This window comes from Schistocerca nitens, chromosome 5 (assembly GCF_023898315.1).
Source record: "Schistocerca nitens isolate TAMUIC-IGC-003100 chromosome 5, iqSchNite1.1, whole genome shotgun sequence".
In the NCBI taxonomy this organism is placed as follows: domain Eukaryota; kingdom Metazoa; phylum Arthropoda; class Insecta; order Orthoptera; family Acrididae; genus Schistocerca; species Schistocerca nitens.
In genome coordinates, this window is record NC_064618.1 from 847,432,302 (window position 1) to 847,448,578 (window position 16,277).

The 16,277-nt window shown below is 38.6% G+C and overlaps 1 protein-coding gene across 1 annotated transcript in view; it reads right to left on the reverse strand.

The window, feature by feature from the left end:
* LOC126260755 (titin) overlaps window positions 1-16,277 on the reverse strand; it is a 530,053-nt gene that overhangs the window by 85,568 nt on the left and 428,208 nt on the right. The window contains exons 132-133 of the mRNA XM_049958094.1: window positions 11,324-11,476; window positions 5,948-6,120 (exon numbers count right to left, since the gene is read on the reverse strand). Of these exons, the coding sequence (XP_049814051.1) occupies window positions 5,948-6,120; window positions 11,324-11,476 (326 nt within the window). The remainder of the gene's footprint in view (window positions 1-5,947; window positions 6,121-11,323; window positions 11,477-16,277) is intronic.

Sequence of the window (16,277 nt, forward strand, 5' to 3'; positions counted from 1 at the left end):
GTGTGTCAGCGTGCGCGCACATGTGTGGCTGTGTCGTTGGACAGGCAAGTGTACATGTGAGTGATAAGACTGAGCAAGTGAAGTGGCCTGAAAGATAGTATGATTATCTTATCTAAAAGTGTGGCTCTGTGCCACACACCATTCATTTGCAGCTGAAAGCCCATCCTCAGTTTAGGAAATAATAAAATCCTTATTGCAATTGAAACTGTATGAAATATTTACTAAAATTATGAAAGCTCATTGTACCGGCATACCAGTTTCTCTCTATACTCTCTCTCTTTTTACACACTACTGGCCATCAAAAGTGCAATAGTATGATGGCAGCAACAAACGTCAGCTCACATGAACCTGCGCTATTGGATGCAGTCGTACATCAGATGCATGTGAGAAAGGAGCATAGGGTCACAACACTGCCAGTAAGAGTTCATGCTCAAAGATTTGGAGGACAGTACACTCCAAGCAACATTTTTCCACCTCACACTGTAATACTTGGACCAACATAATGGTCATGTTCAACCACATTCCTTTGTGCATTATGTATTCCCACCTCTCACCACAAAAAGGATTGTCCAGCATCTTTGAAAGTGGGCATTTTGGTGGCCCAGGTGTTACAGTGTGGGAACTCATATGGTTCCACAGGCATATCTTTGAACATGGTACATTTGTTGGTCAATATCAATGTGACACTTTACTCCTTCCCCAACTGCATCTTTTCAGGGGTGTGTTTGACTGTGATTCCATTTCTATGTATGATAATGCATATTTGCATTGAACAGCATGGGTGGAGGAGCTCTTGTAATAAGAGGATATTCAGAACATGGACTGACCTGCTTTTTCCTTTGACCTAAAACCTGCCAAGCACTTGTGGGACGCATTGGGAAGTCATAGTTCAGCATGCCAGTATGCACTGATGACGGTCTGGCAGTTGTCAAATGCATTGTTTGACGAATGGAACACTGTACCACAAGAACTCCTTGCCAACACTGCGTCCAGCATAGGAACATGCTGTACAGGATGCACCGCCATCCACGGTGGTCACACATCCTATTAAGAACTATGTCCCAACTTTCTAATGTTCAAGGGACCATCAAAAATTGTCGTGACTTCAGTGTAATAGTTGTCTTTGAATAAAACTGTCATTTCTATTCGTTTCATTGTGTATTTCTTTCCGTTACCTTCTGTAATATACTGTATCAGTCCTTTCTATGTATGGTCCAAGTTTCATAGAGCTATGGTACTGGGGGTGACACAATGTGCAAAAGTTACTTTCGTCCTAAAGTTTTGCACACCAGTGTAGTTCTCAGGTTAACAGCACATAGGACACCAGTCAACAAATATAAATTTTACATATTGCAATACAAGGCAGGTTGACTGTAGTTATAAATACAACTGATTACCAGTGGGACAAAGTAAAAATTGTTGTCATGGTATTTTGCTCACTTAATGCAGCTATTAGTGCCGGATTGTGGAACCAAAGGCCCAATCCAAGGATTGGGAGAGAGGTTTGGAGGAAAGGTTAACTACTGAATTAGGGTGTTGTGGTTCCAGATTGAGGAACCACAACACCCTAATTCAGTAGTTAACCTTTCCTCCAAACCTCTCTCCCAATCCGAAACCTCTGTCCTATCCAAAGGCCTCACCTTCAGCCCCACTCCCAGATTCAACCAAACAGCCCTCATCAAAGATTTACTGTCCTACACTCGTACTCTCTGCTGGAAATATCACTTTGCCACGAAGAAAAATGATCCTAATCGTACTCCTAATGATCCAACTCCCCAAGACACTATCCAAATTGAACCCTGCCTGGAACACTTCCGTCCTCCATCACAGCGGGACCCACCTCCTCTTCCTCAAAATCACCCTCTCCAAACCTTCCAGGAATTTCTGACTTCCAGCCTTGCCTCTCAATCCTTCTTAAAAAACCTTAATCCTACTCCCAACATCACCACTGCTGAAGCCCAGGCTATCAGTGATCTGAAGGCTGACCGATCCATCGTCATTCTTCCGGCGGACAAGGGTTCCACGACCGTGGTACTTGATCGTCGGGAGTATGTGGCCGGGGGACTGCGTCAGCTTTCACACAACACCACATACAAAGTTTGCCAAGATAATCCCATTCCTTATGTCCAGGCGGAGTTTCAAGGAATCCTCAGAACCTTAGGCCCCCTGCAAAACCTTTCACCTGACTCCATCAACCTCCTGACCCCACCGACACCCCGCACCCCTACCTTCTACTTTCTTCCTAAACTTCACAAACCCAATCATCCCGGCCGCCCCATTGTAGCTGGTTACCAATCCCCCACAGAACATATCTCTGCCTACGTAGATCAACACCTTCAACCCATTACATGCAGTCTCCCATCCTTCATCAAAGACACCAACCACTTTCTCGAACGCCTGGAATCCTTACCCAATCTGTTACCCCCGGAAACCATCCTTGTAACCATTGATGCCACTTCCTTACACACAAATATTCCGCACATCCAGGGCTTCGCTGCGATGGAGCACTTCCTTTCACGCTGATCACCTGCCACCCTACCTAAAACCTCTTTCCTCATTACCTTAGCCAGCTTCATCCTGACCCACAACTTCTTCACTTTTGAAGACCAGACATGCCAACAATTAAAGGGAACAGCCATGGGTACCAGGATGGCCCCCAAGTACGCCAACCTATTCATGGGTCGCTTAGAGGAAGCCTTCTTGGTTACCCAGGCCTGCCAACCCAAAGTTTGGTACAGATTTATTGATGACATCTTCATGATCTGGACTCACAGTGAAGAAGAACTCCAGAATTTCCTCTCCAACCTCAACTCCTTTGGTTCCATCAGATTCACCTGGTCCTACTCCAAATCCCACGCCACTTTCCTTGACGTTGACCTCCACCTGTCCAATGGCCAGCTTCACACGTCTGTACACATCAAACCCACCAACAAGCAACAGTACCTCCATTATGACAGCTGCCACCCATTCCACATCAAATGGTCCCTTCCCTACAGCCTAGGTCTTCGTGGCAAACGAATCTGCTCCAGTCCCGAATCCCTGAACCATTACACCAACAACCTGACAACAGCTTTCGCATCCCGCAACTACCCTCCCGACCTGGTATAGAAGCAAATAACCAGAGCCACTTCCTCATCCCCTCAAACCCAGAACCTCCCACAGAAGATCCACAAAAGTGCCCCACTTGTGACAGGATACTTTCCAGGACTGGACCAGACTCTGAATGTGGCTCTCCAGCAGGGATACGACTTCCTCAAATCCTGCCCCGAAATGAGATCCATCCTTCATGAAATCCTCCCCACTCCACCAAGAGTGTCTTTCCACCGTCCACCTAACCTTCGTAACCTGTTAGTTCATCCCTATGAAATCCCCAAACCACCTTCCCCACCCTCTGGCTCCTACCCTTGTAACTGCCCCCGGTGTAAAACTTGTCCCATGCACCCTCCCACCACCACCTACTCCAGTCCTGTAACCCGGAAGGTGTACACAATCAAAGGCAGAGCCACGTGTGAAAGCACTCACGTGATCTACCAACTGACCTGCCTACACTGTGACGCATTCTATGTGGGAATGACCAGCAACAAACTGTCCATTTGCATGAATGGACACAGACAGACAGTGTTTGTTGGTAATGAGGATCACCCTGTGGCTAAACATGCCTTAGTGCACGGCCAGCACATCTTGGCACAGTGTTACACCGTCCGGGTTATCTGGATACTTCCCACTAACACCAACCTATCCGAACTCCGGAGATGGGAACTTGCTCTTCAATATATCCTCTCTTCCCATTACCCACCAGGACTCAATCTCCGCTAATTTCAAGTTGCCGCCACTCATACCTCACCTGTCATTCAACAACATCTTTGCCTCTGCACTTCCGCCTCGACTGACATCTCTGCCCAAACTCTTTGTCTTTAAATATGTCTGCTTGTGTCTGTATATGTGTGGATGGATATGTGTGTGTGTGCGAGTGTATACCCGTCCTTTTTTCCCCCTAAGGTAAGTCTTTCCGCTCCCGGGATTGGAATGACTCCTTACCCTCTCCCTTAAAACCCACATCCTTTCGTCCTTCCCTCTCCTTCCCTCTCTCCTGATGAGGCAACAGTTTGTTGCAAAAGCTTGAATTTTGTGTGTATGTTTGTGTTTGTTTGTGTGTCTATCAACATGCCAGCGCTTTCATTTGGTAAGTCACATCATCTTTCTTTTTATATATATATATATATATATATATATATATATATATATATATATATATATATATATATATATATATAATAGAAGGAAAAATTCCTTCTACCTTCTACCTTCTTCCTAAAATTCACAAACCCAATCATCCCAGCCGCCCCATTGTAGCTGGTTACCAAGCCCCCACAGAGCAAGTTCCCATTCAACAACATCTTTGCCTCTGCACTTCCGCCTCGACTGACATCTCTGCCCAAACTCTTTGTCTTTAAATATGTCTGCTTGTGTCTGTATGTGTGGATGGATATGTGTGTGTGTGCGAGTGTATACCTGTCCTTTTTTCCCCCTAAGGTAAGTCTTTCCACTCCCGGGATTGGAATGACTCCTTACCCTCTCCCTTAAAACCCACATCCTTTCGTCTTTCCCTCTCCTTCCCTCTTTCCTGATGAGGCAACAGTTTGTTGCGAAAGCTTGAATTTTGTGTGTATATTTGTGTTTGTTTGTGTGTCTCTCGACCTGCCAGCGCTTTTGTTTGGTAAGTCTCATCATCTTTCTTTTTAGATATATTTTTTCCACGTGGAATGTTTCCCTCTATATATATATATATATATATTTTGTAGAAACAGCTTGTAGTACACAGCTGTTACAAATGTTCCCTGGGGCACTCTAGTTGTAGCTATAACTCCATTTTGTCATACACAAAGATCGTGATCAGTTTCACCTTTGATTGTTGGTGGCGGAAATTTTTGGGCAAGGAGAGCCTGAACTTTTGCATCATGATGACTGAGACTTCATTTCTGGCTCAAAATTCATCAAGTGCATCAATCTTTTTCAGAAACTTTTCTCCTTCTGTTCGATGATGTCGAATGAATTCTTATGTGATTCTTTTGACACTGCTTTCTGCTCTTCACTCACATCATCTGGCAGCAACTTTTCTCACCTTTAACTTTTCAGCCACGATTCTGTAAAATGAAGTGACAGACATTCTGGCCTCATATGCAATTTCCTCAAATGGGCAATTTCCTCAAATGTTTTTTGTCAATCCACTTTCAAAATGTCATTAACAAAAACCTGACAGGTGTAGCCTGTTGCAGTTGATGTTTTCCACTTCTTAGGTTGTCCTCAGTGCTTACTCAACATTCTAGAAATGAACAGACCACCATGACAATGTGCTACAATCCATAGGGTTTTGATTATGCTGTAGCAATGCTGGTCATTATGTGTAATCCAACCTGACTCAGTTTCAGCTCCAGTTTTAAAACAGGATTACTCTCGACAAAAGCATGTGAACCAGCAAACACAAGTATGACTGTCACGCCTAAAGTCCCACTTACAACTGACTTTACTTAATCTTGATCACGCTATTATGACAGTCATGTATGTGCAGTGCGCAAGACTTTTGAAATGACCCTCATATATTCTTATTATGATAGGCATCAAAACACATTTCATAAAAGCCATTAACACTGTTTCGGTGCATCTTAAATCAATACTCATACACCTTTCTTCATAAACTTTGCTTGTCATCATCAATGCATTCTAGCTCTAGATCTACATCAACCATACACATGACCTCTCTGTCATTATTGTAAGCCTTTCCACATATCCACTTAAAAGTGTAGCAAAAACTGTTTTCCTTCTCACACTGACTCCACCTTCAATGATAGATATACAGAAGTGAAGAGCACAGGTATGGGAACGAGACTGGTCCCTCTTTGATAACATGGAGAGGAACTATATCCCCTAGCTTTCTCTTGTTACGCACCTGGAAGTCATGAGAAGGCAACAGAATGGCTGTCTGCTTAAACCATGTAACCTGTGGACGAGGGCTACCAGAAATCTGACACCGAAATTCAACTGTTGTTCCATCAGGAACATGCTTAGGTTGAAGCTTCTCAACAAATCTTGGTGCGGTAGCTTTTTCTGTATGTACAGGTTCTGCAACAGAGAAAACACAACATTATATAAATCTCAGTTTTCTTGATCATCAGTACATTTATAGAACTAGACAACCTCATAATTCAGCCATGTAGCATTTCTAGCCAATAAATATTAGAACAATCATGCTTGATAGCAGAACTGCAAAATCACCAAATTTTATCTGACTGTCCACTTCCAGTGATTTATTTGAATAGCGAGTGTATATCTTCGAAACAGCTAATTTGTTAGATCTATTGCTTATTTACTAACCAATAATGAATGAAAACAGGAAAAAAGTCTTTCTCCAGGCAGTTTTTTTAAACTTAAAACAAGGTGTAATTTTGGATGTACTGTCTGTTTATCAGCCAATAAGGAATAAGAGAGATGGGAATTTGAAAGATATGTAATGACAGTCTAAATCAGCTCTCAAGTATAAATATTACTGAACTGATGTCATAAATGAAACAGGAGAACAAATATGTATTTAGATGCTATAAATTCCAGTTTCTGTTATTCAGTTCTTGATACTTGAACCTGCACTTTCCAATGTTTCAGTTCTTATATTTTCAAGTTATACGTTGTTTTTGAAAATGCTAAGATTGTAAACAAATTAACAGCTGCATTAGTTCACTTTTTTACCAACACTGTCATGTGAAAATTCATCAAACATTCATTACTCATAAATTTTATTAAAACATTTTGAAAAGTGTTAGTAAGAGAAGGGTTGAACAGTTGAAAACTGTTTATTATTAGCATTCTCAAGTACATGAATAAACAGTTTACATGTGATTTATTTGCTCCACTTAATTCAGATGTATGTATTGGTAATTATTCACAACTCTTGTAAAATGATGCATCTTGAGTCTGAACTGACATGCAGGCTGTGTATTTATAAACTGAATGTGCATATACAGTAAATATTCACTGTCTTTGACAAAACATGCCACCAGTATCAAGAACAATATTAATAAATCTTTTTCAACCTGCTGCAAAAATGAGTAGTGCGAAACATCAGTTTTGTTCAGTTGTTTCAAGTTATTCAACAATCTCGCTACTATTATTAATGTTGTTGTTGTGATCTTCAATCGAAAGACTAGTCTGATGTATCTCTCCATTTTAGCCTATCCCTTTATCTCTACATGAGTAATGCAACCTAAATCCACTTGAACTTGCTTCTGCATTCAAGCTTTGCTCTCTGTCTACAATTTCTATACTCCATACGTCCCTCCATCACCAAACTGACTATTCCTTGATTTCTCTGGCTGTGTCCCATCAGCATATGCCTTCTTTTAGTCAAATTGTGCTATAAATTTCTTACCCCTTCATTAGTTACCCTATCTTCCAATCTAATCTTCAGTATTCTTCTATAGCACAACACTTTAAAACCTTCTATTCTCTTCTGTTCTGTAGTGTGTATCATCCATGTTTTACTTCCATGCAGAGCTACACTCTGTAGATGTAACTTTCGAAATAAACTATTTAACACTTATATTTATCTTAGACTAGCTGAGAAACCCAGTGTTGCCCAGGTATTTAATTATATCAATGCCCAAAACTTCACACACATGGAATTTACTTTTCACTTACAAAGCTTATTTATATACATGTAAAGTGGTATGATTGGGGACATGAATCAAGAGCTTGTTTGCTTCACTCACATAGGAGAAAGCCACATAGAGCTGCCTGTGCAAAAAGCAACTGACATTTAGGTCGATGCCCATAGCATGTGGCATCTGGCCTTGTGCTTTGTTTATGATCATGATGTAGCATCAGCTCATCGAGATCTGTACAAAAATAAAGTGAAATGGTAAAACGTTAAGAATAAGTGGGATTTCAGGTGTAAAATCTCACTTGCCTGCACCACTTCTAATTAAAATTTCTGCTTCTATGGTGCTATGTTGGAGGGATGTAACTTTAAGCCTCTATGATAGAAGGGTTCTAAAGAGCATAACACTCTAGATCAGAGCTACACTGTGCCTTACTTTCAGAATGAGTTTCCAAAGAGCGAGTTAAAGCCCAACGATTTTTGGCTGCAGAAAGTCTCACCTCACAATTCTTGAGATGATTGAGTCCACAGTCTTTTACCTTTTCAAGAAAAGAATATCAATAAAACGCATCGAAACAAGCAAAGCAATGTCATTATGTCTTTAATACACAAAGCGAAATTGGTAAACCCATACATCCTAGCCAAGTAAATTAAAAACTAACAGCATCTAATCTAATCTAATTGGTTCTTCAGTGTACTACAAAACTAACTACGTGAGCTATTGGTGACTAAAATCCAAACTACTGAGCTGTGCAGGTAATTTTGCATAAAACTTTAAATTACAATATCTTTTTCCATGTGTTCCACTTTTGTTGAAATAAAGCCTATACATTGCCCCAAGCTATACCCTGGTTACCCCACGAAATTTCATCTAGTAGTTTTGGAGATCAGCGTATTCAAATAGACAAACATGGTTTTCTATGAAATTTTAAATCACTATAACTTTTTCCCAATATTACATTCTATCCTGGATTTTCCATTGTTTGATTTATAACTTTTGCCCATGTGTTCTGATTTTGAAAAAGTAAAACCAATACATTGCTCCAAGCTATGCTCCAGTTACTTGTGAAAATCCCTTGAAAATTCATCTATCAGTTTTGGAGAGCAGTGTGTTCAGACAGTCAGATAGGACAGTTTTAGATAATGTGGCCTCAAATTATGCTCTAATTACCTGTCACCTAGTAGTTTTTGAGATTAGCATGTTCAAACAGGCTTGGCAGTTTATACATCTTATTATTAGCACATTTTAAAATATTTATCTTTTCCAGAAACTCTTTCCTGCTTTTCCCAATCTGGATTTTATACCCTCCCTACTTTCCATCATGAGTTAGTTTGCTGTCTAAATAGCAGAACTCGTCTTCTACCTTTCGTGTGCCATTTCCTAATATAGTTTCTCCAGCATCGTCTGATTTATATAAGCAAAACTCCATTATCCCTCTTTTACTTTTATTGATGTTCATGTTATAATCCCTTTTCAAGACACTACTCTTTCCATTAAACAGACATTGCAAGTCCTTTGCTAACTCTGATGGAATTACAATGTCAGTGGCAAAATTGTTATCTTCTTCTTGGACTTTAATTCCCATCACAATTCGTTTACTCAATGTACACACTGTATAACATGAGGAATATGCTACAACTCTGTCTCCTTCTCTTCTTACATCGTGCCTCCATTTCACGTTCTTTGACTCCTCCAAATGCAGTCTGGATTCTCTACAAGTTGTTGATAACCTCTTCTTTAATCTGCATTTTAGACCTGCTTCTTCAGAATTTCAGAGAAAATATTCCTGTCAAAAGTATCAAAAGCTTTCTCTAAATCTATAAATACTATGAACATAGGTTAGCCTTTCTTCAGTCTGTCTTCTAAGTTGTAGGGCCAACACTGTCCTGACAATCCTACAGTTCTATGGAACCCAAACAGATTTTTCACAAGGTCAGCTTCCTCCAGTCTTTTTTTTTTTTTCTGTAAATAGTTTTTGGTGTGTATTGCAACTGGCAGATCAATAATATTCACATATTGGCACCTGCCTTCTTTGGGACTGGGATTACTACACTACATTATTATGTTACAGTCTGAGGGTGTTTTACCTGTCTCATATATTTTGCATACCAGGTGGAATAGTTTTGTCATGGTTGGTCCTCCCAAGGATTTAAATAATTTGGAGGTAATGTGTCTACTCCAGGTCCCTTGCTCCCACTTAGGTCTTTGCTTGTTCTCTCATATGTTTCTTACAGTACCATTCATGTTCCTATATTTGTATTACTGGTTATTATAAAGAGTTAATTCCAAATTTTTTTTTACTCTGACATGGAAAATACGGTACTTCAGAAATTAGAATTTATTATTTCTATAAGCAATGTTAACATCCTCTACCAGGGCTTCAGCTACCTTTCATCATTCTTTAAGAGGAATGTTTTGTAGGTTGGGTAGGTAACAGAATGACTTTAGGAGAGGTGAGTATGGCTTTCAGAAGCCCTTATAGAAGATGTTAACATCACCCATAGAAATAATAAATTCTAAATTTTTGATGTACTATAGTCTTCATATCAGAGTGAAAACAAACATTTGGAATTGGCTCTTTATGACAAGCAGTAATGCAAATATAGAAACACAAATGGTACTGTAAGAAAAATATGAGGGAACAAGCAAAGACCAAAGAGGGAGCAAGGCACCTGGAGCAATCTCATTACCTCAGAATTGTTGAGATTCTTGTGAGAACCAACCATGATAAAACTATTCCACCTGGTATCCAAAGTATATGAGACAGGTACAACATCCTCAGACTGTAATAATAATTATGTAGTCTAATAATCCCAGTCCCAAAGAAGGCAGATGCTGAGGTTTGAATATTACTGAACTGCCAGTTTAACAAGTCTTGCTTCCAAAATACACCAGAAATTACTTACAGAAGAAAAGCAACTGGTAGAAGCTGACTCTGAGAAAGATCTGTTTGGGATCCATAGAACTGTAGGATCATGCAACACAGTAAGATCCTACAACTTAGAAGACAGACTGAATAAAGGCTAATGTATGTTTATAGCATTTATAGATTTAAAGAAAGCTTTTGATAATGTTGACTTTAATATTTTCTCTGAACTCCTGAAGGAGCAGGTATAAAGTACAGGTAGAAGGAGGTTATCTTCAATTTGTAGAGAATACAGACTGCCGTTGTAAGAGTCAAAGAACTTGAAATGGCGGCATTAGATGATTCAAAACTAGTAATGGAAAATACAGATTGAAGAATCACAAAAGGCAACTGGTTGCTGTAATTTTTGGAAACTTTTATTCATCACAGTTGCAGTGTTCCATTTCCATAACAGAAAAAGTTTTACAGAAAAATGATCTTCTGAGATCCAGACGTAGTGCCGCAGAAGACACCTTTCCATGTATGATCAGCAAATTTCACTTAAAGGTTTGTATGATTTTAAATGCAGCCGACTTTTTCCTTAATACAGATCTATCGCAACAGTTTCTTGAAGTGAAAGTTTTTTAGGATATACAAATTTGTTAATACAATCTGCCATAAGATGTAGACACAAACAAATACAAACATTCAAGACATTCTGTCACAACATCAACCAACAACAGAACTGATTATACTGATTTCAAAATTATTACATCTTATATTAAATAGCTAAATTCATGTACAAAAAGACAGAGACCAAAACACTTACTTTCAAAAACAGGAAGCTGGTCAATTTTTTGCTGGATTACTTTCTGAACAAATGTTGTGTACCTAATTTCATCCATTAGAAGTTGAGCTGGAACCCATCCTTTCTCTTCTGTGAGATGTTTTTTAACAAACCACCAGTCTGGGTTATTCATATCTAAAAGGAGAGGATACATACAAGTCATTAATATCTGTATGATTGTGATAAATAGGCATTAAAGATATATTTGATGCATATCATAATACTATAACAATCATCGATATTGGAGTGCAGGCAACGAGCTCACATAATAGCAAAACTTGCAGCACCTGAAGAAGATGGTTAGGACAGTTTCTAAATATTGGGTAGAAAGTAGAAAAGACAACTCAGATGGCATCTGAAAGCTCATATTAATCAATCCGCCAAGAAACCAAAGAGATATCAATTCATCAGTCTTGTTATCTGTATATTCAATATGTAAATAAATGGTTTAGAAATCTTTCTGACACATACAATATATGCAATAGTATAAAATAAATAGCAATGTTTAGCCTAATGTCTCATTTACACCTTTCCAAGACTGCACATACCGATCTGGACTATAAACCACATAGAAAATGAAAAAATAAAGTCATGGACCATGAAAAGACAACCAGAAAATAAATGACAACACTCATTACAGGAATAGACATACAGGATTTATCCAATAGATATTGGGATAGAAGTCATAAAAAGAAAAATTTATTTGTACGTTGGGTTACTCTTTTCAAGATATGAGCCTCCTGCATCCATACACAATCAGCATATTTTTCTATCTTTATATACAACCTGTAAGTTGAAACTTCATAGTTATTCATGCATCCTGACAGAACCACTTGCACTACCTTAATAATTCTTTTATATTCCTTTGTTCAAATGTCCAGAAAAGACATAGAGCATAGTTAAATATGGAGTGTAAGGCAGGTGGAGTAGTTTCACAATGCTGGTGAGTTGTTCCCTCACAATAACAAAATGTGATTGAGATTTACAGTGGAATTCTAGTTGCAATTGGCTGTGTGCCTCCTGCTGCATTCAAAAATGCTAGAATTACATCCTGGGTTACTTAAGCAAATCAGAAAGGCTAATATGAGGTTGTGGGACAGGTAGGAGGGGAAAATAGGGGCGAAAAAGGAGAGGAGTAGTGAAAGACAAGTAAGTGCATAGGCAGAGGGTAGCAAACAAAGTGCATGGGTGATGAGAATGAGGAGGAGATGATAGGACAGGGGGGTTGAAATTTTTGGAAGGAGGGTGTGGGGACAGTATGACAGTTACAGGAGCGGAGAATGTGTTGTAAGAATAGCTCCTATATGCACAGTTCAGAAAAGCTGATGGTGGAGGGGTGGATCCAGACAGCTTGGGTAGTGATGCAGCCATTGAAATCAAGGGTGTTATGTAGCATTCTGGCTGGAACTGCTGGAGTTAGTGGTTATGTGTGTGTGAAGTGTGCTTGCTTGTGTGTATGAATGGAGTGTGTCTCTCTTTTGTTGATGAAGGCTGTGGCTGAAAGCTTTGTGTAAGTGTCTTTTAATTGTGTCTGTCTGTAACTTAATGTCTCATCTTTACAGTAAGTAGCAAGCTATCTTTCCCTACATTGTCAACACAGAGCTCAGTTAGGAAGGGGCACCAAATGAATTTTCTCGGCATTTAGTTTAAGTGAAATTAGGAAATCATGCAAAACTGGAAAAAGATATTTGGCTAAAAGATACATTAACTTCACTTCTCATGCACCTGAATACAGACTATCGTGTATTGTATGCTCTTGACAATACATATTCATGTCTGATATAGTACATTACAGAACCTAGATCACAAGCACTTCATTTCATATTATTTCATAATTATTTTAGTCTTTGTGAATCTTATGTATCCTTTGGACATCAGATCAAGAAGAGAAGAGAGAACTGAGACTCGCTGCAGAAAACTATTTTTTAGCTGTTGTGGAATTCAGTCCAAACATGTTAGTCTATCTACCACAAGCATACATATTGCATCCTACATCCATTTGAACCTGCTTACTGTTGTCAAGCTTTTGTCTTACTCTGTAATTTTTACCACACACTCCCCCACCCCATTACTTAATTGACCATGTCTTGATGTCTCTGGATGTGTCTTATCAACTTATCCTTCTTTTAGTCACAGAGTGTTATAGAGATCTTTCCTCCCTGACTCAATGCTGCACCCCTGCATTACTCATAATCTTAATTGTTATTCTAGACTTTTGAAAAAATATCTACTCTCTTCCTTTCAGTATTGTTTCTGTCCATGATTCACTTCCATCAAGGCTACACTCCACACACATCCTCCCAGAAATAAAGCTTATTCTCTTCAGATTAATATTAGATGTTTAAAGCTTACAATTTCTCTTTATTTCTTGTTTCTTCTATTTAAACTTTAATAGCACTTCAAAGTTTCTTTTGCTCTTCTTTTACTGCTTGTTCTGTATACATACTGCATAACATGAGGGACAGGCTACAGCTCTGTCTCACTGTCTTGTCAACTACTGGCACCATTTTGTATCCTTCAACTGTCATAACTGTAGCCTGGTTTTTGTACAAGTTGTATATTACATTTCCCTGTATTTTATCCCTACTGCCTTTCAACAAATGTATTCATTCAAAAATTGGCAAAATCTTCTTTCTAAATCTACAAATGTTACAAATGTGGATTAGCCTTTTTTCAATCTATTTTCTGAGATGCACTGTAGAATCAAATTTGATCCTCCCCAGTTTGACTGCCACCATTCTGTTGTTCTGTAGACAATGAGAGCTAATACTTTGCAACCACGATAATTTACTTGATGTTTTGGTAACACTGTCAGCATTTTCCATTTTTGGTACTGAAACTACTGCATCTGTCTTGAAGTATAAGGGTCTTTTTTGGGTCTCACATATCCTGCATACAAGACGGAACAGTTTCATCATGTTTAGTTGTCATAACGATATTAGCAATTCTGAAACAAGCTCATTCAATCCAGATGCCTTGTTTCTACTTAGGCCTTTCAGTGATCTGTCAATTTTTTCACACAGTATGATGTCTCCCACTTCATCTTCAACTAATGCCTCTTCCATTTCTGCAATGTTGTCTTCACATTCTTTTCCTTTGTATAACCCTACTGTGTATTACTTCCACTTTTAGTTCCCCTTTCTTTGTTTAGTGTTAGCTTCCCACACAAGCTCTTGACATTCATTCAGCTGCATCTCTTTCTTGTAAAGGCATTTTTTTTTCATTTTCCTATACACAGCATCTATCTTTCCATAGCATTGTGTTTCTGCTCTGGCCACCCCTGATCTGCCATTTTCCACTTTCTGCCAGTAGCATTTTTTAGACATCTGTATTTCATTATGCCTGCTTTATTTCCTCCTTTCATCAACAAAAATCAATATATCATGTGTTTTCCACAATTTCTTCTGGGCCTTGTCATTTTCCTATTTCATCCTTTGCTATTTCATCTCTCATAATTACCTATTCATGTTCTATTGTATTCCCCTGTTTCAGTCAATTGTTGCCTAATGCTCCCTTGGAAAATCTCAACAACCATTTGTCTTTCAATTTGTCCATGTACCATCTCCTTAAGTTCCTACTGTTTCTGCTATTTCTCCAGGTTTAATCTGAAGTTCATAAATAACTATGGTCAGAGTCCACATTTGTCTGTGGACATGTTTTGCAGTGTGAAACACATCCCCAAATTCTCCACCCACCATTTTATAATCCACCTAAAACTTTGTAATGTGTCCATGTCTCTTTCACATAACAAAACTGTCTTTCATGACTCTCATACCAAGTTTTTTAAATTATGAAATTATGCTCTTTGCAAAAGTCTACCAGGCGTCTCCCCTTTCAATTCCTTCCCTCAGTCTATGTGCTCCTGGTATTATTCCTGGTCTTCCTTCTCATACTATCAAATTCCAGTCTGCCATAAAAAATACATTTTTGTATCCCTTAATGAACAGCATAATTTCTTTTGCCTTATCATACATTCTTTCAATTGTTCATCATCTCCAGAACTGGTAGCCATATTCTCTTGTACTACTGTGGTGGGTCTTGGCTTTGTGTCTAGATTGGCTACAATAATTCATTGACTATTTTCTTTCTAGTAGTTCACCTGCTTCCTATTTTCTTAATCATTATTAGACTAATTCCTAAGTTAACTCTGCTTGATTTTGTGTTAATATTCCTGAACCTATCTGACCATAAATGATGATTTTCCTGTCACTGCAATTGATGAATTCCTATTGTATCTAACTGTAGTCTATCCACTTTATCTTTCAAAGTTCTCTATCCTACCTAATTAATTAAGTGATTGAACATTCTTGTCTTCTGGCCTATAGAACACTAGATTTGCTTTTTCTTATGACAACATCCTCCTGAGTACTCCATCGAGAGATCCAAATCATCACCACCACCATCATCATCACTTCCCCGATCCACAGGTATTCATGATGGCCCCCGAGTGAGATCAAAGGTAATTTCTTTGTCTGCTAAAAAAACTTATTTAAGAGGAAATAGTGTCGAATTTAAATTTTATTTGTTTCGTGTACTTGCTGTCGTGTCCATTCTTGTCACACAACTGAGTATTAGTGTCACAGCAGAGCTTGTTCTTGAAAAAACTTCGTGTTATCTGCAGTTCCGATAATCGCGATATAACCCGAAATTTTGTGTGACATAGACACAAAAAATTCTATTCAAGTTTTCTTGATAGTGTAAAATTCATTAAAAAAAGAAAGTTACTAGTTTCATCAGTGTCTATTGTCACAATAAAATTATAATTAAATGTTTCTAAATCATATTAACTAACACATTTCATATTGTTTATTAGTTAGACAGACGTGATCTAGGCCTAAATTTTCCAAGTTATAAACATTTAAAAACATGACCAAACATGCTTGATACGTACATTTTCTAAAAGCAAAATAATTACTAATTCATTCTTCTTTAAGTG